The 25,544-nt window shown below is 44.0% G+C and overlaps 1 protein-coding gene across 1 annotated transcript in view; it reads left to right on the top strand.

Annotated features, from left to right (window-relative positions):
• The first annotated feature begins 1,346 nt into the window (after positions 1-1,346).
• Positions 1,347-25,544, top strand: part of LOC129410325 (beta-1,3-galactosyltransferase 1-like) — a 38,340-nt gene continuing 14,142 nt past the window's right edge. The window contains exon 1 of the mRNA XM_055158124.1: positions 1,347-1,481. Within this exon, the coding sequence (XP_055014099.1) occupies positions 1,408-1,481 (74 nt within the window). The 5' untranslated portion in view covers positions 1,347-1,407. The remainder of the gene's footprint in view (positions 1,482-25,544) is intronic.

The following is a 25,544-nucleotide window of genomic DNA, read 5'->3' as shown; positions in this document are numbered from 1 at the left end:
TCCCGGTAAGGTCTATGCCAGGGTACTGGAGAGGAGAATCCGGCTGATAGTCGAACCTCGGATTCAGGAGGAGCAGTGTGGTTTTGGTTCTGGCCGTGGAACACTGGACCAGCTCTACACTCTCCATAGGGTGCTTGAGGGTTCATATGGGAGTTTGCCCAACCAGTCCACATGTGCCTTGTGGATCTGGAGAAGGCATTTGACCGTGTCCCTCGTTGTGTCCTGTGGGGGGTGCTCTGGGAGTATGGGGTCTGGGGCCCTTTGCTAAGGGCTGTCCGGTCCTATGCAAAGGAGAGTCCCTCACCATTACTCACTGGTTTAAAGTGTTATAAACAACATTTTACACTTTGGATCACTTGTTGCTTTAGTTCATTGTCTGTTAAAGACCATTAAAGGCTCATTTCAAATTGTTCAGAGCAAAGAATTTAATCACAGGTCAATTTCACTTCTAGAAATGAACTAGAATTGTTTCTCTGCTGTCCTCTGCTTGTGTCAGTTGCCAGTTCAAAACTTGTTTTCACAAACAACTGCCATTTAAAATGTAGTTTGTCCGTGTATGTGTTGCTGTAGGCCCCGTGTCTGTGCTGTGTGGAGAAACCAAAGAATACAGTCGCAAAGTTTGAAGTAGTTTTATCCACTTCAAATCAGTGTTACTCTGTGTGATGTGAGGCACTGGCTGCTCTGAGTGTCTGAGCTGCAGCCGCCTGCTCTCTCCGACCATCTTAAACACACCTACAGAGGGAATCTGCTATTAAGTCATGTCACTAAAGAAATCTCTTATATCATTATATAATAATCATATTTTTAAGCACTTAGAAGTGCAGCAGTTCAAAGGACACAAGTAAGGAACAGTTGGATGGTGTTTAATGAGCCGTTTGTTTTTCCGTGTCCATGGAGAGCTAAGGACATTTGAGATTGGACAGATTTTTGACACCATATGTGACAGCAGATATGGCAGAAGATCTTCAGAGGAAATACAGGGAATGGACCATTTCATCCCCCCACCCTCCACCCCACAGGAGGGACAGAACCTTCACAGAACCTGCTGGCCCTCCCTGACCGGTCCTCCTGTTAAACTGCACTCACACCTGTGACTGAGACACAGAGGACATTGAGACTGCGGTAACATTAACTGCAAGAGTTTGCAGCAGCAAAACTTTCATTTCTATGGGACAGACCACAGCCAATATGCAAAAGACTTTTCCCAGCACCACACCCCGCCCTGGGCTCATCACTGAAACCGCTCAGAAATGTCACTGCGGTGGTAAACATGAGACATCCGCACAGCCCTCACACAAGCCCCGCCTCCTCCTCCTCTCTCTCTGCATATAGGCATCAGTGCAGCGCTCACCTGCGCAGGTACACCGGACACGCGGAGCGGAGGAGGGCGCACCACTTGTGAGGGCCATGTGCGCGCAGACCGGCCCGGACTGCCTTCGAAGGTTACACCTCCCCTGTCTGTGGAGCTTCAGTCGACCGAGGTACATTAGAACAACACAACTGGCTTCTGTAAACACTTGGCCAAGTGTAATGCCATTTTTGCGCGGATTATTTGTTTTTATTGGTGTTTTTTAGATTCTAGAATGTGATGATGTCATCCTCTTAAATGGGGGGCGAGGGGCAGAGTTTCCATTTGATTAAATTGTACATTACCATAAAATATCCAAAAGGTGAATGCACAGTTTTTCAATCTGTTAATTTCCATGAGTGATTCGACTCAAGAACTCACTGTATTACAACAGACTCTGCATTTAAACAATAACAACTGTAGCTGCCCCCGTCTGTATTACATATTTTTGGTCTATAGAACGTTGTGATGTTACTTATGTCATCTAAACGCAGCACTTTATTTATCTTTTATTTAATGTAATAGTACAAATAATACAGTCCCAATCTGCTATTTTCAAGTCATTTGAATTAATAAAGTAATCTCATATGTCAGTATTAAGACAATTATTATTTTAAAAACCACAAGTTGCAGTGTGGAATCTTTTTGCCAGTATTCTTACAAAAATATGACCAATCCGCGTCAGTGTCACTGCGCCGTGCACGCGCTTTACAGTGCCATAGTTCATGTGGCGTCAGCAGTAACTGTTTCAAATGCATTCCACACTGCGGTTTGTGTTTTTGCAATAGTCACTGTCATACGTTTAATGGACAATGAATGGAAAACAGCATGTCTGTAAGACTCTTGTAGTTTTAACACAACACACTCCGAAAATCGTGACGTTTTACTTTCGCTCCTCTGCGTGACCACGGGGCTGCGCGTCCAACTGTCCCCGCTCCAGACCCGCGCAGGGACAGTTGGACACTTCTCTGTGATGGCCTGTTGGCCTGTATATATTTTTGGGAAACATTATGGGCACGTTTTCTTTTCTCTCATACAATCATACTTGAGCTATAGAAGATGAAAAATAACTTGACAGTTGTGTGCATGTCTATAGTTTTGGAGGATTCTCCTGTTTCTTGTGTCAGTGTGATAAATGAGGTGCAATACTTTCGTTTATTGCCTATATTTTCTTCAGCAATATGTGACATTTCTAAACTTCTTGTTGTGACAGACTGACCAAAAATCCGTCAAGCAGAGTAGCCACAAATGTTCTCCGCCACTTAGCCTCTAGTAGTTCCAATAATGTCCAAAAGCAGCATTTTAGAAGATGTATAGGCCATGGGGGTGTGAACAGTTCCAAAAATCAGATACTAATCAATAGTAAAACTTGTATTGACTAGTATAAGTTGAACAAATATCAATATGAATTATAACTGAAATCAAGTTTTAAATGATGGTATTGTAAGAACCTTCATGCTGGAGTAAAAGCAGAAAGTAGCACCATCCTATTATATTCACAAAGACCTGAGATACTAAATACTACTTATACTTATACTTTGAATTAGTGTTGTCACTAGGGGTGTGCAAAAATATCCAAATATATTGATATGTCATATAGTTGAATGTGATGACAGTATCGATATCCGGGGCTGCTTTGTCCTTAGATCTCCAACAGGATTTTCTGCTACATTTTGTTAGCTACAGTTTTGTTGCTCGTTTAGTGGACGGAAACTCGTTTGTGCGACACATTGGACATGTTCACTGTTTTGATCAGGGGTCACCGAACTTTTTTTCTCTGGGGGCCACATTATCGCTCCTGACTTTGATGGGGGCCAGGGGCCGTATAACAGAACTGTATGACCCAAACCAGCATGGGCACAGCGAGCCTCACTGTGGAGTAGAAAAGAGCAGCCTGGCACAGGCCTCCCCTCTACTACACAACACATCAATCCTGCCACAGATTTATTTTGTTTGTCATCATTAATGGTTTGCAAAAGTAGTAAACACTTCACACTTTCTTTTAATTTGAAATACCACAGATATTCCATTTATTTATTTTCTAATGACAAGGTCAGAAACTGTCAAGGTAAGAAACATCTGGTGATTGACACTGGCAAAGGAGACTGAAAAATTACAAATTGTAGGTAGTTGATATTAACAATAATAATATTCATAACAATTGTCCATCCATCCATTTTCTTCCGCTTATCCAAGGTCGGGTCGCGGGATAAGCGGAAGAAATAACAATTCATAACAGTTGTAATAATAATAATTGTGTGCAACACTTAATAAAAGTAAAATAAATAGGCCTATAAAATGAATGCATTAAAAAAATTTAAATTATAATATAGATGAACTTGTAGTTCGTTAGGTCAAAGCGAATCCTTGCGTATGCGCCAAGCGCACTATTTATGAAACTCGACTAAAGAATGGAACTTTGTTTAACTCTACACCAACTCGGGACCTCCTGTAACATCTACGCAAAGTCTGGAGACACGGGGAAAAAAGCGACACTCGTGGAGAGAAGCAGAAGTGAACACAGTTTGAGGAAGTGTTTGATCAGAAAATCCACGTATATGAAAGAATGACCTTCAGATTTGTGCATTTAAATGTTTGGTTCACCAAAACAGGGAGAAGGGCTGTTTATTCCACTCAGTATTCTCCACAGTATTATACATGTGAAACTAATGCACGAGCGCAGCCACGTTCCTGGTGTAGTGCAGGGTCCCACAGTCCACACCGAGACCACAGACTCCTACAGAACACAGACTGTGACCAACACAGAGGACGAAATAATGACCCGACCTGAGACAAAACTCTTCCCTTGGACACTGTAGGAGCCAGACTTTGATTTAATGAACGCAACTGTAACACTTTTACTTTAGTCTTAATGCACCGAGCGGCAGAGTGACCCGAGTCTGCGCACGACACGAAGCCCACTGCCCGAACCTGACCCCAATTTTAAATCTTCCCTACATTTTTGTGTAATGGGGAACTCTTGCAAATGAGAGTTGCTCTTTAACAAAACACAATAATGTCCGTGCCTGCCCCGACACAGCCCCACACTCACAGAGGTCAGACCCACACTCACAGAGGTAAGACCCACACTCACAGAGGTCAGACCCACAGTCACACAGGTCAGACCCACAGTCACAGAGGTCAGACCCACACTCACACAGGTCAGACCCACACTCACACAGGTCAGACCCACACTCACACAGGTCAGACCCACACTCACAGAGGCCAGACCCACACTCACAGAGGTCAGACCCACACTCACACAGGTCAGACCCACACTCACATAGGTCAGACCCACACTCACACAGGTCAGACCCACTCTCACAGAGGTCAGACCCACACTCACACAGGTCAGACCCACACTCACACAGGTCAGACCCACACTCACAGAGGTCAGACCCACACTCACACAGGTCAGACCCACTCTCACAGAGGTCAGACCCACACTCACACAGGTCAGACCCACACTCACAGAGGTCAGACCCACACTCACACAGGTCAGACCCACACTCACACAGGTCAGACCCACACTCACAGAGGCCAGACCCACACTCACAGAGGTCAGACCCACACTCACACAGGTCAGACCCACACTCACATAGGTCAGACCCACACTCACACAGGTCAGCAGTTTGGATGTTTCGTGTGGACTTTCATTGGAAGAATAACAATGTGTATTTGATGTGTTTCATGCTAAATCTGTGTCCTCGTATCAGGGGAGGGCATCTGAATCTCTCGCATGCGCATAATTTGACCATTCAGAGCAGCGCGTGAATGTATCTACGTGTATGTGTGTGTGTGTGTGTGTGTATATATATATATATATATATATATATATATATATATATATATATATATATATATATATTTTTTTTTTTTTTTTTTTTTATGTGTTTCTCACCTTCCACGGTGGTTGGTCTCTCACCCTCATTCAGCTCAGCTCCTCTACCAGAGGCCTGGGAGCCTGAGAGTTCTTCAGTATCTTTGCTGTTCCTGTTCTGCACTTTTCTGGACTGAGATGTTCTGTTGTTTTTCCTGGTATCTGTTGTAGTCTCTTCCAGTTTGGGGGTTATAGCCCCGAGTGCTCCAATCACTACAGACACCACTGATGCCTTCACTTTCCAGACCTTCTACAGCTCCTCCTTGAGCCCCTGGTATTTCTCTAGTTTGATGTCCACCACCACGGCTCTGCTCTGTTTCTTATCCACCACCACTATGTCTGGTTGGTTCATCACCATCCTGTCAGTCTGTATCTGAAGTCCCACAGGATCTTGGCTCGGTCATTCTCCACAACCTTTGGAGGTGTTTCCCACCTTGATCCTGGAGTCTCCAGCTCGTACTCTGCACAGATGTTTCTGTACACTATGGCTCCACTTGGTTATGTCGCTCCATGTTTGTTTCCCTGCAGTATCTTACACCTGCAGTTCTGTGCTGGACTATCTCAGGAGCCTCTTTGCACAGTCTACACCGTGGGTCTCATCTGGTGTGGTAGATCTGGGCCTCTGTTGCTCGAGTGCCCAGGGCCTGCTCCTGAGCAGCCAGGATGAGCCTCTGTGTGTCCTTCAGACCAGCCCTCTCAAGACATTGGTAGGATTTCTTGATATCAGCCTCTTCAGTTCTGTTCCGGTGGTTCGCCCCATGTAAGGGTTTGTCCTGCCATGATGGTCCCTCCAGCACCTCTTCCTCTGGACCCCACTGTCTGAGACATTCTCTGAGCACCTCATCTGGGCCTTGTCCTTGATGTACTCAAGGAGCTTGGATGTTTCATCCTGGACAGTGGTTCCCACACTCACGAGTCCTTGGCCTCCTTCCTTCCAGCTTGTGTACAGTCTCAGGGTGCTGGATTTGGGATGGAACCCTCCATGCATGGTCAGGAGCTTTCATGTCCTAATATCTGTGGTCTTTATCTCCTCCTTTGGCCAGTGTATGATTCCTGCAAGGTATCTGACCACTGGCAGGGCGTAGCTGTTGATTGTCTGCGCCTTGTTCTTGCCATTGAGCTGCTTCTTAGGACTTGTCTCACTCTTTGCTATATAAATATATATATATATATATATATATATATATATATATATATATATATATATATATATATATATATATATATATATATATAAGAATATAGGACCAGTCCACACACACATCACAGACAGACTTAAAAATATAACAATAAAACTCTTGAAACAGTGAGAGAACATGTGGTCTTTAGTGCAAAGATGTGCTGCCTAAATAAGATGAAATATGATTAAATGAACAGATGAGTTGTTGTTGTCACTTTTTTGTTTTGTGTTTATTTATTAAACCTTGCTGAAGTCTTTGTCGTGATCACGTGGTGCTGCGTGGAGCGTCCTCCTCTGTCCCGTGTGTTTCGGTCAAATGGACTCATTATCAGCTCATGATTAGGGAAATCTCATTCACCAGTCACTTTACATGCTCCTTTTCTGGTGAGGTGGAGGTGTGGAGAGGGTGGGATGTGACGTGGGTCTAGTCAGTTGCAGGTGGGATTTATAAAGCACAGATTGCGTGGTTTAGTTTGTGCAGTGGGTTTTCTAAATATGGAGTTTGCGTGGCGCACGCCTCTCGTGGCTACAGGCGTACACACTAACTTACCACAACTCCTACACAGTTTTTTTTTTTTTAAATAAATGAGGCCACGGATCTTCTTGCGTTTTCATCATCACCAGTCCATGGCCACTGTGACGTACTTACTTTGTTCTTCAGTTTTATTTTATTAAACAGTGACATCCATAGGATTCGACAGCGCTGCAAAGTCGTTTTTGTACAAATAAAAAAAGAAAATACTCGCTAGTGAGATGTGCAGCTATCAATAGGAGGAGCACACAGCATGACGCACATTCTTTCTGTTTACCACAGTGTCAGTTGCCAGCTGTTTTCAGTTTAAGAGAACAACTCCAGAAATGTTTGTGATGAGGAACAAGATTGTAACATAAATCAGGAAATAGTGTAATGTGGGTCCTTTCAATACTGAGGAATAGTTCAAAGGAAGTTCTGAAGAAAATGAGCAGTCTAACCAAGACATGTCAAACTCAGGCCCGGGGGCCAAATTTGGCCCACGATATAATTATATGTGGCTCTTGAGATCATATCAACTACGTATTAGATCTGGGGCCTCATTTATAAATCTCGCTTACGCACAAAGCCTTGCGTACGCGCTCTCTACGTCAACCGCGGTAATTATGAAACTCGACTAAAGAACGCCACGTTGTTTAACTCTACACCAACTCGGGACCTCCTGTAAGCTCTATGCAAAGTCTGGAGACACGGGGGAAAAGCGACACTCGTGGAGAGAAGCAGAAGTGAACACAGTTTGAGGAAGTGTTTGATCAGAAAATCCATGTATAGAAGAATGACCTTCAGATTTGTGCATTTAAATGTTTGGTTCACCAAAACAGGGAGAAGGGCTGTTTATTCCACTCAGTATTCTCCACAGTATTATACATGTGAAACTAATGCACGAGCGCAGCCACGTTCCCGGTGTAGTGCAGGGTCCCACAGTCCACACCGAGACCACAGACTCCTACAGAACACAGACTGTGACCAACACAGAGGACGAAATAATGACCCGACCTGAGACAAAACTCTTCCCTTGGACACTGTAGGAGCCAGACTTTGATTTAATGAACGCAACTTTAACACTTTTACTTTAGTCTTAACGCACCGAGCGGCAGAGTGACCCGAGTCTGCGCACAACACGAAGCCCACTGCCCGAACCTGACCCCAATTTTAAATCTTCCCTACATTTTTGTGTAATGGGGAACTCTTGCACATGAGAGCTGCTCTCTGACTGTATGAAGAACAGAATAATGCCCGTGCCCGTCCCGACTCAGTCCGCGCACTCACAGACGTCAGACCCAGACCCACACTCACAGGTTCAGCAGTTTGGATGTTTCGTGTGGACTTTAATTGGCAGAATAACATCTGTATCTGATGTGTTTCATGCTAAATCTTTGTCCACGTATCCTTGTATCTCTCCCTCGCCATTCGCTCTCCAGGGGAGGGCATCTCAATCTCTCGCACGCGTTCATAATTTGACCATTCAGATCAGCGCATGCACGTATATATATATATATATATATATATATATATATATATATATATATATATATATATATATATATATATATATATATATATATATATATACACACACAGCCAGTCCACACACACATCACAGATAAACTTAAAAATATAGTGATAAAACTCTCGAAACAGTGAGAAAACACATCGGCTTTACTGCAAAGATGTGCTGCCTAAATATTATGAAATATTATTAAATGAACACTTTTAGTTTTGTGTTTATTTATTAAACCTTGTTTAAGTGTTTGTCGTGATCACATGGTGCTGCGTGGAGCGTCCTCCTCCCACTGTCCCGTGTGTCTCGGTCAAACCCACTGATTATCGGCTCATGTTTAGGGAAGTCACTTTACATGCTCCTTTTCTGGTGAGGTGGAGGTGTGGAGAGGGTGGGATGTGATGTGGGTCTAGTCAGTTGCAGGTGGGATTTATAAAGCACAGATTGCGTGGTTTAGTTTGTGCAGTGGGTTTTCTAAATATGGAGTTTGCGTGGCGCACGCCTCTCGTGGCTACAGGCGTACACACTAACTTACCACAACTCCTACACAGTTTTTATAAATGAGGCCCCTGGTCTAACCTGTCAAATGGAGTTCATGGAAAGCTGCTGAGAGCCTTTAGTTTCTGAGCATTTTTACCTTAGTGACAAATCCATTCTGGTCCTTAGTATTACAGTTTTGACACCCTTCTCTAGTTGATAAACGATATATGCAACACCACTTATGGGTCATTCCACCTCAACTCACCCCCCAAAAAACTGCAGTTTGAACCCTCTCATTGTCCAAATGCAGAGAAAACTGGTGTATGGGTAAGTCATAGCCAAGAAAGACAAATCTCAGATTTTAGCATGATCGGAGTAATGGTTGCTGAGATACCGAAATTTCATTTTTTCACTTTTTTGCGAAAATGGGCGTGGCCGCAGATCTTTAAATTGCATAGGAGGTCAGTCATGGTTTCAGTCATGTGATCACGATGATGCATGAATTTCAGGTGGAGGGCAGGAAGTGAAGACAAACATGACAAACAAACATGGCTCTGGAGAACACAGACATGGAGAAGAGTTCTTATTGTCAGGATTTAGAGCCAGTAGGGAGGCAAAAGTATAAGCAGCAAAATGAGAGAATTTTCAACCGAAGTAAAAGATTTGCCGACAATCGAGGCAGAGAAGAGCACGAACTATTTAGCTCTTCAGACATCGTTCTACACCAGACAACAGATGAAGACGTACAAAAGTTTGGAGGCATAGAACTTTTTTTTATCAGTGGATGGGTCCTCAACCTTGGTGCAAAATGCCTAAATGATGATTATGGTTTGGTCTTCGCCGGGGTGAGTGTTTCTCTTATTTTATGTGTATAGACGTTATGGGAAAGAACTGCAGTGTATCGGCAGTGACCTCTATCTGAACTATTTAATGTCAACAAATCTCGTTAGCCGTTAGTCGTTAATGATTCGTTTGTGTTTAGGTAAACCACAAAACGTATTTAGCTTTGTAACAAACCTTTGATGAAGTGGTCACTGCAGACATGAGCATTAGCGAATTCTGCTCCTCCCGACCGCAAACAGGTTTATAATCCACTTTTTAGGGCGTTGTTCTGTCAGCTTTTCCCATTTCTGACCTTTGTAGACGACTATCTTCGGTACTCTAAAAAAAAATCGCTTTTCCTTCTCTCAGTTAGAACGATTGGCACAGCTGTAAACTACACAACACATCAGTATTTTCCTCCAGTCAGTTCACTTCCTGCCCCATATCTGATTTTGCGTGCTGACAAACGTAGCCCTGTGACGTCACGTGAAACCCACCTATTCACTCAGCAACTACTGTTGTGATATTAAAAATGAAGGATCCCTGGAAAGGGGAAATCATGAGGAATCCAAATCTGGCATTTATTTTTCCATTTGAGCACTTTTGAGATGAATGAGATTTTGACCTTAAAATTGACAATAAGGGACACACCTGACCTCAGTGACACCAACAGAAAAAATATGTAGCCCTATATGTCTACTACAACATATAAAAAATCTGGAGCGGTTTTCTTTTCCATATTTCAGGAAAATGGGATAGAAATAAGACCTGCCCCTCAGTCCCTGGCAAATAATGTGTAAAATGTAGAACATAGAGTGCCCACATGTTTGCACTGCAGTTACAAATGTTTGTTCTTATCTAGCTTCTTATTTATGGTCACCTGTGTTAGTTCCTTGTTTCTGTTTGTATCTTGTGATAGCAGAGTCCTGGTTTCACGGAAATAATCCAGAGCACAGACTGTTGTGTACACAAGGCTGTGCTGTTCAAATCCTGTTAGCAGCTTGTCCACAAAAATCCATTTAAAGTTCTTAGTTCTTTAAAACAGAGGAAGAACATAGTCATACTTTCTATACCATTGATGTGTACATACTTTACCACTTACCACATGTAATACTTCAGAGCAACGTAAGTACACTACACTCTCATTATGTGCCACTGTCGCAGAAATACAGAACTGTAGCTTCCATTCTGATGATGACCCTGTCACCAAACTGCTTGCTTAACAACATATAGAAAGAAAATCTGAATTCTGGAAGTCAAAAAGCAACATGAGGAGCATAAGTGGCGTATGTGGTAAAAAGTGGTTACGTAGTAGGATAAAGCACAAGAGTATTCAAACGATACACCTACATCATGAGCAAGTTCTTCTTTTGAACTCTGAAACGAAAATGGCGTGATCCTTGTGAACTTACATACATACAGACAAATACATTACATACAGACAAAATCAAAAATAAATCTTTGAAAGTGGTGACCATGAGTTACTATGATCACTAGAGTATATCAACTTGGACTCTGTGTGTATAAATGTATGGCTGTATACACTGAATTGATATTTGGCACGAGGAGGCAAAGTCAACTTCTAGGTAAATTTGTGTGAAAATAAATAAAATAAAAAAATATTTTTTGTATGTCGTAGTAGACATATAGGGCTACATTTTTTCTGTTGGTCTCACTGAGGTCAGGCGTGCCCGTTATTGTCAATTTCAAGGTCAAAAGGTCATTCATTTCAAAAGTACTCAAATGTAAAAATAAATGCCAGATTTCTTATGATTTCCTCTTACCAGAGGTACCTGTGCTTTTAATATCAGACCAGTAGTTACTGCGAAAATACAATTTGAAATTCAGCAACCATGCAAAAAAGTGAAAAAATTAAATAGCTAAATCTTTGAAACTGTTGGTCCGATCATGCTAAAAACTAAAATTTTAATTTTGGCTTTTCTGGCTATGATTTACCTATATACCAAGTTTCATCAAAATTTGATGGGTTTAATTAATTGATGAACTGGAGTTAGACTGACCCTTACACAGAATGCCAAAGAGGACTACAGTTTTCCTAAATACATTTGTATCTCAGTAAAAGTCACTCACAACAGATCAGTCATCATCCAGGAGCAGACGTTACCATCAAAACTTCTGCTGCTCAGAATCACAAGTTTAGAGCAGTTTGACACTGGGTTCACACTTTACACAGATGGATATGTCTAAAATTTGTCAGTATTTCATTATGTTTGTAAAATAAATGTATGAATCAAATGATCAGACAAAATCAAGTTTCAAAAATTAGCAAAAACCATTGGAAAAAAAAACCTGATAAAAAGTAACAGATTTTTTGTGTCTTTCTTTAAACAGTTTGCAGTGGTCCAGAGTTAGTGATGCATTCAGAGCATCCTATAGTTATTCTCAGAGATGAGTTCATAGGCCTGTGTCACAGCTCTGACACCAGTTTTACTGCATGTTTATATAATCTATCTTTACTGGAGCAAGACAAATTTTGCTCAAATGAATGGAATAAAAATGGGGTGCAGGGTCTTTACTTTGTGCACATTTTTCTTTATATTTGGGATTGCAACTATTTTATTTCATTTTATTTTAAAAATATAGCGCACTGTGTGTGTTTGCCCGTATTGCAGTACATTGTAGTGTGACAGGCTGAGTTGAAATCTAGTGCTTTGTAAAAGAAAACAGTTTTCAGTCACAGGACCAGAAAAGCCTGCCCACTCCAAGACACATAAACCCATACTGATTGACAAGGCCCCACCCAAAACCTGTACCAGGCGGTAAACATTAAGAGACTACATTCAGTCAAATAAACTTCTGTTATGAACCATGTTAACTGAAAACTCCTAAAACGTATGTACAAAGTAAGAATACACAGAGCAGGATTGGTGCTAAGTCTGCGGATTGAGAATACATTTAAAAAGTAGGCAATTTATTAGGTATAGCAGTTTTTAAACAATTCATAAACGTATATCCTGTACAGGTGATCTCAGATAATAGCTCCTTGGTTGTTGTTTTTTTATATCGAAAGTGATCTAAAAAAGTGGGAAACTGATTTTTGAAACTTATTTGCAGGATGTTTTCGTCTCCTCTTAGTGGAATAATTCTCATTTATAAATGACAGTAATTCAAAGAAATCAAATAGAGATGTGTACACAGTTGACTTTCCCTAATCCTTATTTAAATTTTAATATCACAGAGGATAAAGTTAAAAAAGCCAATGATAAATCAAAAGTTTAAAAAGCCACTGGATTTTAATAATTGTCTAATAAACTGCTGAAACAGCCTGGTATGATCCCAGTAATCTAAAGTTTTTTATTTACTTGTTTTAGGTTTTGTTTCTCTGACTGGCAAAAATGTATTATCAAACCAATTCTAAAGTTTTCAACTGCAGATCCTCGAGTCCCCATGAACTACAGAAGCATCAGTCTTCCTAGTTGTATGTATAAGTTTATAAGTTTATTCTAGTGTTCTTTAATGAGAAACTGATCAGCTGATTAAGCCTATTGAAATTATTGATAGAAAAATGCTTCCTATGTGAGTTTACTGCCATTTTACTGTTATTGTACTGTTAGTATCTTATCTTTGTTTAGACCTGGTTTAGTCCCGACTTAGACCCAGTTCAGTCCCAAATGTAAAAACAGGAAAATACTGCAAGTCATTTATTTCATTTTAACAAAGTAACTGTAATCCAGTTACCACTCATTGAGACAGTAACTGTAACTGAGCACAGTTACTCATAATTTGTACTCTGATTACATAATGCTGGTACTTGTAATCTGTTACTCCCGAACTGGTTACTTCTTTAACTATTTCATGGTTATATCAGATTCACTAATAATATTTATTAAATTTATTAAACTTATTTGACTTGTTTCTTGCAAACGTGGCTTTTAGTGCTACAAATTTTTAAGTTAAGACAGTTACAATTTTTAAGGTTACTTATTTCTTAGTTGCTCATGTGTTGCCATGGGGAGGGCGACACACTCTCTGCTTCGCAGGGTTCACTTGTTTTATTGACCTTCGGTCAATTGTCATAATTTCATGTTCATTTGAACAGGCTCGTTTCTTTTAGACCTTCGGTCATTTATAATTTCATGTTCATGTTATATTTTACTTGAACAGGTTCGGTTTCTTTTTAGAGCTCATAATGTAAATAAAACCACTAATACTTTTTGTCGTAACAATTTAGATTTTATTTTACAGTTTTTTTTACTGCCTACTGTTTTTTAATCGGTTCTACTCTTTTGTCTTTATATTAAATCTGACTCCTTTCTTCGTGTTCTACTTTTTGTGCACAACTTACGTTTTTTATTGTTTTTTTAATATAAACTCCATTAAAAGCTTTGTTTTTCTTCTGCGAAAAAGTTTAACCACAGACATATATTTTCTTATAAAACCAGCTTTTTCTATCTCTCGTGAAAGCTATAAACACGGCCTTATAATTAACTTTATTAATTACGCTTTATCTTATTAAAGCCTAAACATACTATTAATTTTGTTTTCAATCTCAATTAACATACTTCTGGCTTATTTTCTACGTGAAGCCTTTTAACACGGAGTCCATCTTTTTTTGGTCCGTGAAGCCTAACATGCTTTAATCATTTTGGATTCCATTCCATTCCATTCCATTTTCTTCCGCTTATCCGGAGCCGGGTCGCGGAGGCAGCAGTCTAAGCAGGGACTCCCAGACCTCCCTTTCCACACACACTTCCTCCAGCTCTTCTGGGGGGACCCCAAGGCGTTCCCAGGCCAGCCGAGAAACATAGTCCCTCCAGCGTGTCCTGGGTCTTCCCCGGGGCCTCCTCCCAGTGGGACATGCCCAGAACACCTCCCGAGGGAGGCGTCCAGGAGGCATCCGGAAAAGATGCCCGAGCCACCTCAACTGGCTCCTCTCAACATGAAGGAGCAGCGGCTCTACTCCGAGCTCCTCCCGTGTGACTGAGCTCCTCACCCTATCTCTAAGGGAGCGCCCAGCCACCCTGCGGAGGAAACTCATTTTGGCCGCTTGTATCCGCGATCTTGTCCTTTCGGTCACTACCCAGAGCTCATGACCATAGGTGAGGGTGGGAACGAAGACTGACCGGTAAATCAAGAGTTTCGCCTTTCGGCTCAGCTCTCTCTTCACCACAACGGTCCGATACAGCGACCGCATCACTGCTGAAGCTGCACCGATCCGCCTGTCAATCTCACGCTCCATCCTCCCCTCACTCGTGAACAAGACCCCGAGATACTTGAACTCCTCCACTTGAGGCAGGGACTCTCCACCCACCCGGAGAGGGCAAGCCACCTTTTTCCGGTCGAGAACCATGGCCTCGGATTTGGAGGAGCTGATCTTCATCCCAGCCGCTTCACACTCGGCTGCAAACCGCCCCAGTGCACATTGCAGGTCCTGGTTCGATGAAGCCAACAGGACAACATCATCTGCAAACAGCAGAGATGAGATCCTGTGGTCCCCGAACCGGACCCCCTCCGGCCCCTGACTGCACCTAGAAATTCTGTCCATAAAAACAATGAACAGAACCGGTGACAAAGGGCAGCCCTGGCGGAGTCCAACATGCACCGGGAACAGGTCTGACTTACTGCCGGCAATGCGAACACAGCTCCTGCTCCGGTCATACAGGGACCGGACAGCCCTTAGCAAAGGGCCCCGAACCCCATACTCCCGGAGCACCCCCCACAGGACACCATGAGGGACACGGTCGAATGCCTTCTCCAAGTCCACAAAACACATGTGGACTGGTTGGGCAAACTCCCATGAACCCTCGAGCACCCGATGGAGAGTGTAGAGCTGGTCCAGTGTTCCACGGCCAGGACGAAAACCACACTGCTCCTCCTGAATCCGAGGTTCGACTATCGGGCGGATTCTCCTCTCCAGTACCCTCCTCCATGGCCTCTCCGAACTCCTCCCAGCTCCGAGTTTTGCCTCTGTGACCGCACGAGCTGCCTCACGCTTGGCCCGTCGGTACCCATCAGCTGCCTCAGGAGTCCCACGAGCCAACAAGACCCGATAGGACTCCTTCTTCAGCTTGACGGCATCCCTTACTTCCGGTGTTCACCACCGGGTTCGGGGATTGCCGCCGCGACAGGCACCACAGACCTTACGCCCACAGCTCCGAGCAGCTGCATTGACAATGGAGGTGGAGAACAGAGCCCACTCGGACTCCATATCTCCAACCTCCCCCGGGATCTGGGAGAAGCTCTCCCGGAGGTGTGAGTTGAAGATCCCTCTGACAGAGGGCTCCGCCAGACGTTCCCAACAGACCCTCGCGACACGCTTGGGTCTGCCAGGTCTTTCCGGCTTCCTCCACCGCCAGCGAACCCAACTCACCACCAGGTGGTGATCGGTTGACAGCTCAGCCCCTCTCTTCACCCGAGTGTCCAAGACACGTGGCCGGAGGTCAGATGACACGACGACAAAGTCGATCATCGACCTCCGGCCTAGGGTGTCCTGGTGCCACGTGCACTTATGGACACCCTTGTGCTCGAACATGGTGTTTGTTATGGACAAACTGTGACTAGCACAGAAGTCCAATAACAAAACACCACTCGGGTTCAGATCAGGGAGGCCGTTCCTCCCAATCACCCCTCTCCAGGTGTCACTGGCGTTGCCCACGTGGGCGTTGAAGTCCCCCAGTAGAACAACGGAGTCCCCAGTTGGTGCACTGTCTAGTACCCCTCCCAGGGACTCCAAGAAGGCCGGGTACTCTGCACTGCTGTTCGGCCCGTAGGCCGACACCACAGTGAGATACCTGTCCCTGACCCGAAGGCGCAGGGACGCGACCCTCTCGTTCACTGGGGTGAACTCCAACACGTGGCGGCTGAGCTGTGGGGCTATAAGCAAGCCCACACCAGCTCGCCGCCGCTCCCCGCAGGCAACACCAGAAAAATGGAGGGTCCAACCCCTCTCGAGAGGTTGGGTACCAGAGCCCAAGCTGTGCGTGGAGGTGAGGCCGACTATATCTAGCCGGTACCTCTCAACCTCCCGCACAAGCTCAGGCTCCTTCCCCCCCAGTGAGGTGACGTTCCACGTCCCTACAGCCAGGTTCTGTGTCCGTGGACTAGGTTGCCGGGATCCCTGACCCCGACCTCTGCCTAGTTCACAGCGCACCCGACCCCTATGAAACCCTCTGCGGGGTGGTGAGCCCACAGGAGGGCGGGCCCACGTCGTCCCTTCGGGCTGAGCCCGGCCGGGCCCCGTGGGCAAAGGCCCGGCCACCAGGCGCTCGCTTTCGAGCCCCAACCCCAGGCCTGGCTCCAGGGTGGGGCCCCGGCTGCGCCATACCGGGCGACGTCACGGTCCTTGTTTTTAAACTATTCATAGAGGTTCTGTGAACTGCTCTTAGTCTGCCCCGTCACCTAGGACCTGTTTGCCATGGGAGACCCTACCAGGGGCATAATGCCCCGGGCAACATAGCTCCTAGGATCATTCGGGTACACAAACTCCCCCACCACGATAAGGTGGCAGTTCAAGGGGGAGTCATTTTGGATTATTTTACTCAAATTAATATTACCACAAAAGTCCCAATAAGCACATCACATCAATTCAAGAGACAGAAAGTCTGACCTTTTCCTTGAAACGAGCGCTCTCTGTCACGTGCGTATTAGGATTTCCGTGAAGGGGAACGTCTTGACCTTTGGCCTCCAGGAGTCTCTTCGGAACCACATCAGGATCACGTCGCGGGTCACCAAATTGTCAGCTTCTCCTGGAGGCAGCCTGAACAGAGGATCTTAAGAAAGAGGCTTGGAGAGTTAGAACAGTTCTCAGACATGTCTCTTTATTGGTTCAGGCAGGTACAGGTCTCAAGATTCAAGTTGATTCAGCATGATTCTGCCTACGCGGCGTCTCTCTGTGCGTCAGTCATCCCTCGACAACACAGTCGACGTTCCCCAACTGATGCACAGAAAAACTGGGTGCCTTTTATACCAGCATAACTGTTGAGTTACATCTTCATGGAAACATACACAGCACTTTTGTCCCAACACGTGTCCCATAACAGACTGGCATATGCTAAAGGTTGGAGACACACCCCTTATCTGTCCCATATACATTCACAGTCCATATGACATCATATCCCAACCCCATTGACACTCCAAAGTCCAGAAACATACACAGCATGTAACTTGTACACATGGATTCATTACAGGGCAAATTAACATATGAATGAAACTTTAAAAACAGAGAGTAGAAGCCCACATTCACTTTCCATGCATTCTAAAAGTTACACATCGAAAAGTTGCAGTTTTTACACTCATGTAGGGTGAAATACACACATGTAGTGGAGCCAGACCCTTAGAGCCAAGAGCACAATCTCACTAAACCAAGTATCCCAACTCCTGAGGAGGGTTTGGAAGGTGGTAACATTTTTTCTCTGAAGCTGCCTATGTCCAATAGTAATGTGCTTAAAGTCAAGTCAACTTCAGTTTGTGCATGATTACATTACTAACTAGAATTTTAGAACTTTTTTAATGCTGTACCCTAAATTGTGGATAATTAAGTTAAGAAGTGGGGTCATAGTGTGGGGTCATATTAGCCTAATCATTCAGGCCCATAATGGGTGCTTTCACAACTCTGGGCCTGACCTGGCATCACGATTGTTCTCTTTGTTTTGTCTGAGGCCTCCATTTCTCCATTATCCAATAGATGGGCTTTCAATAGAACAAAGAGAGGTAAAAACAGGACAACAGAGAATCAGAACCCAGGAGAAAGGGTGTAACTATTCTCGACATTACATGTGCACATGAAATCCCTGTTTATTTCAAATCCACTAACACTTTAAGACAGAAACTGGTCCACCCAGAGGGAAAAAAAAACACAATTTACAACTCCAAGCTCAACCTAAATCAAAACAAAGAGAACAACAGGGATAGCCAGGTCAGGGCCAGAGGTGTGAAAGCTCCCATCAGGGACCAGAATGATTCTGCTAATATCACCTCACACTCAGTGCAGTTCAACAGGCCTAGCTAACTAACAGAAACTGTAAACAGGTAGATGTGTTAGTTTCAGAGTAGTTGCAGTGTAGTTAGCTTCTCCCTGCAGACAGATATAACACACACTGCAGGTCCTGGCTCGATGAAGCCAACAGAACAACATCGTCCGCAAACAGCAGAGATGAAATCCTGTGGTCCCCAAACCGGACCCCCTCCGGCCCCTGACTGCGCCTAGAAATTCTGTCCATAAACACAATGAACAGAACCGGTGACAGGTGCAGCCCTGGCGGAGTCCAACGTGCACCGGGAACAGGTCTGACTTACTGCCGGCAATGCGAACACAGCTCCTGCTCCGGTCATACAGGGACCGGACAGCCCTTAGCAAAGGGCCCCGGACCCCATACTCCCAGAGCACCCCCCCACAGGACACCACGAGGGACACGGTCGAATGCCTTCTCCAGATCCACAAAACACATGTGGACTGGTTGGGCAAACTCCCATGAACCCTCGAGCACCCGATGGAGAGTGTAGAGCTGGTCCAGTGTTCCACGGCCAGGACGAAAATGTAATCATGCATACAATTTAATCCCCGAATTTGATACTAATCCGATAATGTTGACGTTTCATGTCTATGGTAGGTGTAAAATGCATCATGTCCGTAATAGACTTTTTTGCTTGTTGACATGCATAGAATTTACTCTCCATCTTTGGTACTAATCTGATAACGTTGACATATCATGTCTATGATAGGGGGCGCTATAGAGTGAATTTTTCATATGTTTTATAGTGTATTATATTTAGGCTGTGATCAGGCATTAGCGATTCAAAGTTAAGCACGTTCGGACTAAGTCTGTGTGTGTAATCATTTTTAAAATATTTTTTGGGTGAGTCTCTGTGCCCCTGCTGGCCAACCGTGAAAAATGCACCATGACTGTAATAGACATTTTTGCTTATAATCATGCAAAGAATTTATTCACCGACTTTGGTCCAAGTCTGATAATGTTGACATTTCATGTCTAAGGTAGGGGGCGCTATACTGTTCACTTTTTATATGTTTTATAGTTTATTATATTCAGACCAATATCCCGCATTAGTGATTCAAATTTCAGCACAATCGAACTAAGCATGTCCCTGTAATCATTTAAAAAATATTTTTTGGGGGATTCTTTGCGCCCCTACTGGCAAACCGTGAAAAATGCATCATGTCCGTAATAGACTTTTGTGCTTGCATTCATACATAGAATTTAATCCCCAAATTTGGTACAAATCCGATAATGTTGAAATTTCATGTCTATGCTAGGGGGTGCTATAGAGTTCATTTTTCATATGTTTTATAGTGTATTATATTCAGGCCATGATCAGGCATTACTGATTCAAATTTCAGCACGATCGGACTAAGCCTGTGTGTGTAATTATTTTTTTACTATTTTTTGGGGGAGTCTTTGCGCCCCTGCTGACCAGTAGTGGAAAATGCATCATGTCCGTAATAGACTTTTTTGCTTGTAATCATACATAGAATTTATGTCCCGAATTTGGTACTAATCCGTTAATGTTGACGTTTCACGTCTATGCTAGGGGGCGCTATAGAGTTCACAGTTCATATGTTTTATAGTGTATTATAATCAGGTCGAAATCAGGCATTAGTGATTCAAATTTCAGCATGATGGGACTAAGCCTGTGGGTGTAATAATTATTTTACTATTTTTTGGGGAAGTCTTTGCGCCCCTGCTGGCCAATGGTTGAAAATGCATCATGTCCGTAATAAACCTTTTTGCTTGTCATCATGCATAGAATTTAATTTCCAAATTTCGTACAAATCCGATAATGTTGACATTTCACGTCTATGCTAGGGGGCGCTATAGTGTTCACTTTTCATATGTTTTATAGTGTATTATATTCAGGCTGTGATCAGGCATTAGTGATTCAAATTTCAGCACGATCAGACTAAGCATGTCCCTGTAATCATTTTTAAACTATTTTTGGGGGGAGTCTTTGCGCCCCTGGTGGCCAACTGTGAGAAATACCCCATGTCCGTAATGCACTTTTTTGCTTGTAATCATGCATAGAATTTAATTTCTGAATTTGGTCTAAATCCGATAATGTTGACATTTCACCTCTATGCTAGGGGGTGCTATAGAGTTCACTTTTCATATGTTTTATAGTGTATTATGTTTAGGCCGTGATCAGGCATTAGTGTTTCAAATTTCAGCACGATCGGACTGAGCTTGTGGATGTAATATTTTTTTAACTATTTTTGGGGGGAGTCTTTGCGCCCCTGGTGGCCAGTGGTGGAAAATGCATCATGTCCGTAATAGACTTTTTTGCTTGTAATCATGTGTAGAATTTAATCCTCGAATTTGGTACTAATCCGATAATGTTGATGTTTGTCAATGCTAGGGGGCGCTATAGAGTTCATTTTTCATATGTTTTATAGTGTATTATATTCAGGCCGTGATCAGGCATTAGTGATTCAAATTTCAGCACGATCGGACTAAACCTGTGGGTGTAATTATTTTTTAACTATTTTTTTGGGGAGTCTTTGCGCCCCTGCTGGCCAGTGGTGGAAAATGCATCATGTACGTAATGGACTTTTTTGCTTGTCATCATGCATAGAATTTAATTTCCGAATTTGGTCTAAATCCGATAATGTTGACGTTTCACGTCTATGCTAGGGGGCTCCCCGCTCCAGCTCCTCTGAGCCCGGCCTGAACTGGAGCTGCCCCCGCTGGTTCGGGACTCTGGTTTGGATCTAGTCCGACTGTATTTCTCACACTAGGCTAAAAACAGGGACTTTTTTAAGTTGTATCAATTGAATGGGCGATTGCCTATTGCCATGAAATTATTTGGTTAATTAAAGCCTAAAATAACAAATGTTGGTTGCTGTGTGATCACGGGGGAACACCGGGTCGTCTCTGTGCGTGTAGGTCCTGAACAGGGGTACGCACCCCCAATTTTGACTCACTCTGGAGCCACACGTTCGCACACTGATACTTGCTCTGATCTTCGTGTGTTTCATTCTCTGTATTGGCCATTGTTGGTAAAATAATTCGAAAATGAATCGCGGCTGCGTCTGGACAACAATCTGTTACTGCGCTGGAGTCGTACAGCGTCATTTCAGGCAGAGGAGACGCGTGTCCCTCCCATGGTGCATTTGGAATAGTCCGTTTGTCCATACTGTCTATGGTTTGGACCCGGGTTCGCGTTCACACCAGAGGAACCGCACCAAAGTTGGTCATTTGGTGCGGATTCAAGCGAACCGAGACCACCTCTTTTTTGCGGTCTCGGTCCGCTTGATTTGGTTCGGGCCCGAGTCCGATTGATGCTTTCACACCAACGCACCAACGCAAACGAACCGAACTAACCACTTTTGGTTCGAATGGACCGTTTGGTGCGCACCAAATACTGTCGGTGTGAAAACACCCTAAGACTAAGTGCATGAAAACACATCCTCCACCAGAAAAGTTACATAGTGTGCCTTTAAATTTCTCAGAAGTGAAATTATTCTAGAGGCCAAAGTGTAAAACTAGGGCATAGGTCTTACTGACTTTTATGATGAGGAGTACGTCTGTGAATGTTTTGGCAAAGTTTTACAAATGAATGTAAAACAAATTTTATGTCACACAATAATAAATTGTGTGCATTCATATAGGTGGCGCTGTATCCCTGATAACTGTATTTGACATATCAATGGAATAAGGGTCATGCAGTGTATAACTGATAGAAATGTCATCACAATCGGACAAAACATGTGCATATAATAATTTTTACAATATTTTTGGGGGGATTCTCTGTGCCCCTGCTGGCCAACCGTGAAAAATACACCATGACTGTAATAGACATTTTTGCTTATAATCATGCAAAGAATTTATTCCCCGACTTTGGTCCAAGTCCGATAATGTTGACATTTCATGTCTAAAGGGGCGTTCACACCAAAGCGTCAAAAAACGCCTTGACGCCTCTATTTGGAGCCTTTGCATTTGAGTTTAGACGCCCCCGACGCGCGTCTTTGACGCCGTGAACAAACGGGAGAAAAATACTTGACGCGCGTCCGTTGCCCTGGAAACAAAAGCCCGGTCCCGGTCTTTTCCCGAAACAATATCAGACCAGACTGAGAGAGTGTTTTTATGACATAAAACATCAGCGGAGGAGATCGGGTCGACGACTGGGGCGTATATATATTTATACTCCGCTAATGACACTGAATCAGTCCCGGTCTAGTCCTGGTTTGGTCCCGGTCTAGTCCTTGTTTAGTCCCGGTCGAGTCCTGGTTTAGTCCTGGTCCGGTCCTGGTGTAGTCCTTGCTATCGGCTCGGTGATTGTGGCGTATATATTTATGCTCCGCTCATGTTGGTGGTTCTCGTTCTGGTTCTCGGGTCTTGCTTCCTGATAATAACGTCGCTGCGTCACTGGATACTCGTCCCTGATTGGTTGACGCGGCGCGTCTGACGTGAAAAGTTCAGCATTTTCAACTTCTTGATGCTGACGCTTTGGACGCGCGTCTTGGCCGCTGACGCCAAAACGCTCAAGACGCGCCGCGTCGACGCCAGATTCGCGCCGCGCTGACGCCGAAAACGCGCCGCAAAAACGCAGGACGCTCTAGTCGCGCGTCCACATAGACTTTACATAGAAAGTGGACGCTTTGACGCTTTGGTTTGAACAGGCCTTAAGGTAGGGTCACTATACTGTTCACTTTTCATATGTTTTATAGTTTATTATATATCTCGACGCGAAAAGTTCAGCACTTTCAACTTCTTGACGCTGACGCTTTGGACGCGCGTCTTGGCCACTGACGCCAAAACGCTCAAGACGCGCCGCGTCGACGCCAGATTCGCGCCGCGCTGACGCCGAAAACGCACCGCAAAAACGCAGGACGCTCTAGTCGCGCGTCCACATAGACTTTACATAGAAAGTGGACGCTTTGACGCTTTGGTCTGAACGGGCCTTAAGGTAGGGGGCGCTATACTGTTCACTTTTCATATGTTTTATAGTTTATTATATTCAGACCAATATCCCGCATTAGTGATTCAAATTTCAGCACAATCGAACTAAGCATGTCCCTGTAATCATTTTATAAATATTTTTTGGGGGATTCTCTGTGCCCCTGCTGGCAAACCGTGAAAAATACACCATGACTGTAATAGACATTTTTGCTTATAATCATGCATAGAATTTAAAGGTTGTATGGAGGATTTTTTTTTTGTTTCAAGTTGTCAATGATAGCATTATAGAGATGCAGTCGCCTTGTAATTATGATGACCAAAAAAAAGAGAATAAAAATTCATCAACTCTGGACGTGGTGGGGCTAAACATTTGCCAATAGATAACGACACTGCCTCGTTATCTGTTAGCTGACAGGCTGTCAATCAATCTCCCTACGTTTCTAGCGTAATTGACTTGCCTGCGCGCTGCCGGTACATGGTTTACGTACGACTGTCACGCAGTCCACAGACACAAGACGCACAGACGCTGTTTACTCCACCAACGCAACAGTTCTTAGCGGCTTTTTTTTACCTATATCTTCCTCGCAGTTCACACAAAGTTTGTTGCAATGGCAGACAAGAATCCAGGAGCAGTTAGCCGCAAAAGAAAGTCTGTTTTTGAGATTGCTGAAAGAAGAAGACAAGGGGAAAAGCAGCGAAGCCAAACTAAGGTGATTCTTGAAGATTCATTCCAGCGATGGCGCGACTGAAGTAGACGCAAGGTCTAAAGACTGACGCATTGGTCGCCAAATTACTCCTGGACAGGTCACTTCTGCTTATTATGAAAACGTACTTTATTTCCAAGAGCTAGACAAACGTTTTTCAGGACACGAAGGCGATATCCTATGTCTGAAAACGTAATTTTCAAGGCAAAGAAAGAGTCCGCTTGCTGCTGCGTGTTGGAGCTAGTTCATTCGCACGGAATCTCCGCGCAACCTTCTCTGCACCCCTTTCCTGCTCCTGTCCCCGCTGCCCGTTCCGCTCTTCCCCCTGCTCCTCACTTCTCCGCGCACCGCTCCCCTCTCCTCTCTCCTCTCTCCTCTCTCCCTGCTCCGTTCTTCTCCCTGCTCCTCACTTCTCGTCCGCGAACGAAATGTCCGCACACCCGCTCCCCCCGCTCCTCACTTCTCCGCCTTGCCTAACCAACACTGTAGTTAGTTGTTTACAAGTCATGTGCAGCGCACCGGCTGTAAACAAACCTGTTTCTGGCGTAAAGAGGAGGTGGGAGGAGGTGTTTCTACGTAGGAGCTGTAGGGGAGGGGGGTGGTTTCACGCATGCGCAACATTTGAAAAAGGACAAACAGTCGCTGGATTTCTCGTTCCTTGGAAAATCCTCTATACAACCTTTAACCCCCGACTTTGGTCCAAGTTTGATAATGTTGACATTTCATGTCTAAGGTAGGGGGCGCTATACTGTTCACTTTTCATATGTTTTATAGTTTATTATATTCAGACCAATATCCCGCATTAGTGATTCAAATTTCAGCACAATCGAACTAAGCATGTCCCTGTAATAATTTTAACAATATTTTTGGGGGGATTCTTTGCGCCCCTACTGGCAAACCGTGAAAAATGCATCATGTCCGTAATAGACTTTTTTGCTTGTCATCATGCATAGAATTTAATTTCCGAATTTGGTCTAAATCCGATAATGTTGACGTTTCATGTCTATGCTAGGGGGCGCTATAGAGTTCACAGTTCATATGTTTTATAGTGTATTATAATCAGGTCGAAATCAGGCATTAGTGATTCAAATTTCAGCATGATGGGACTAAGCCTGTGGGTGTAATAATTTTTTTACTATTTTTGGGGGGAGTCTTTGCGCCCCTGCTGGCCAATGGTGGAAAATGCATCATGTCCGTAATGAACTTTTTTGCTTGTAATCAAGCAT

This window comes from Boleophthalmus pectinirostris, unplaced genomic scaffold (assembly GCF_026225935.1).
Source record: "Boleophthalmus pectinirostris isolate CB_2022bp ecotype Guang Dong unplaced genomic scaffold, ASM2622593v1 HiC_scaffold_22, whole genome shotgun sequence".
NCBI lineage: Eukaryota > Metazoa > Chordata > Actinopteri > Gobiiformes > Gobiidae > Boleophthalmus > Boleophthalmus pectinirostris.
Note: the sequence above shows the minus strand (reverse complement) of the source record. Positions and strands in the feature narration are given on the sequence as shown.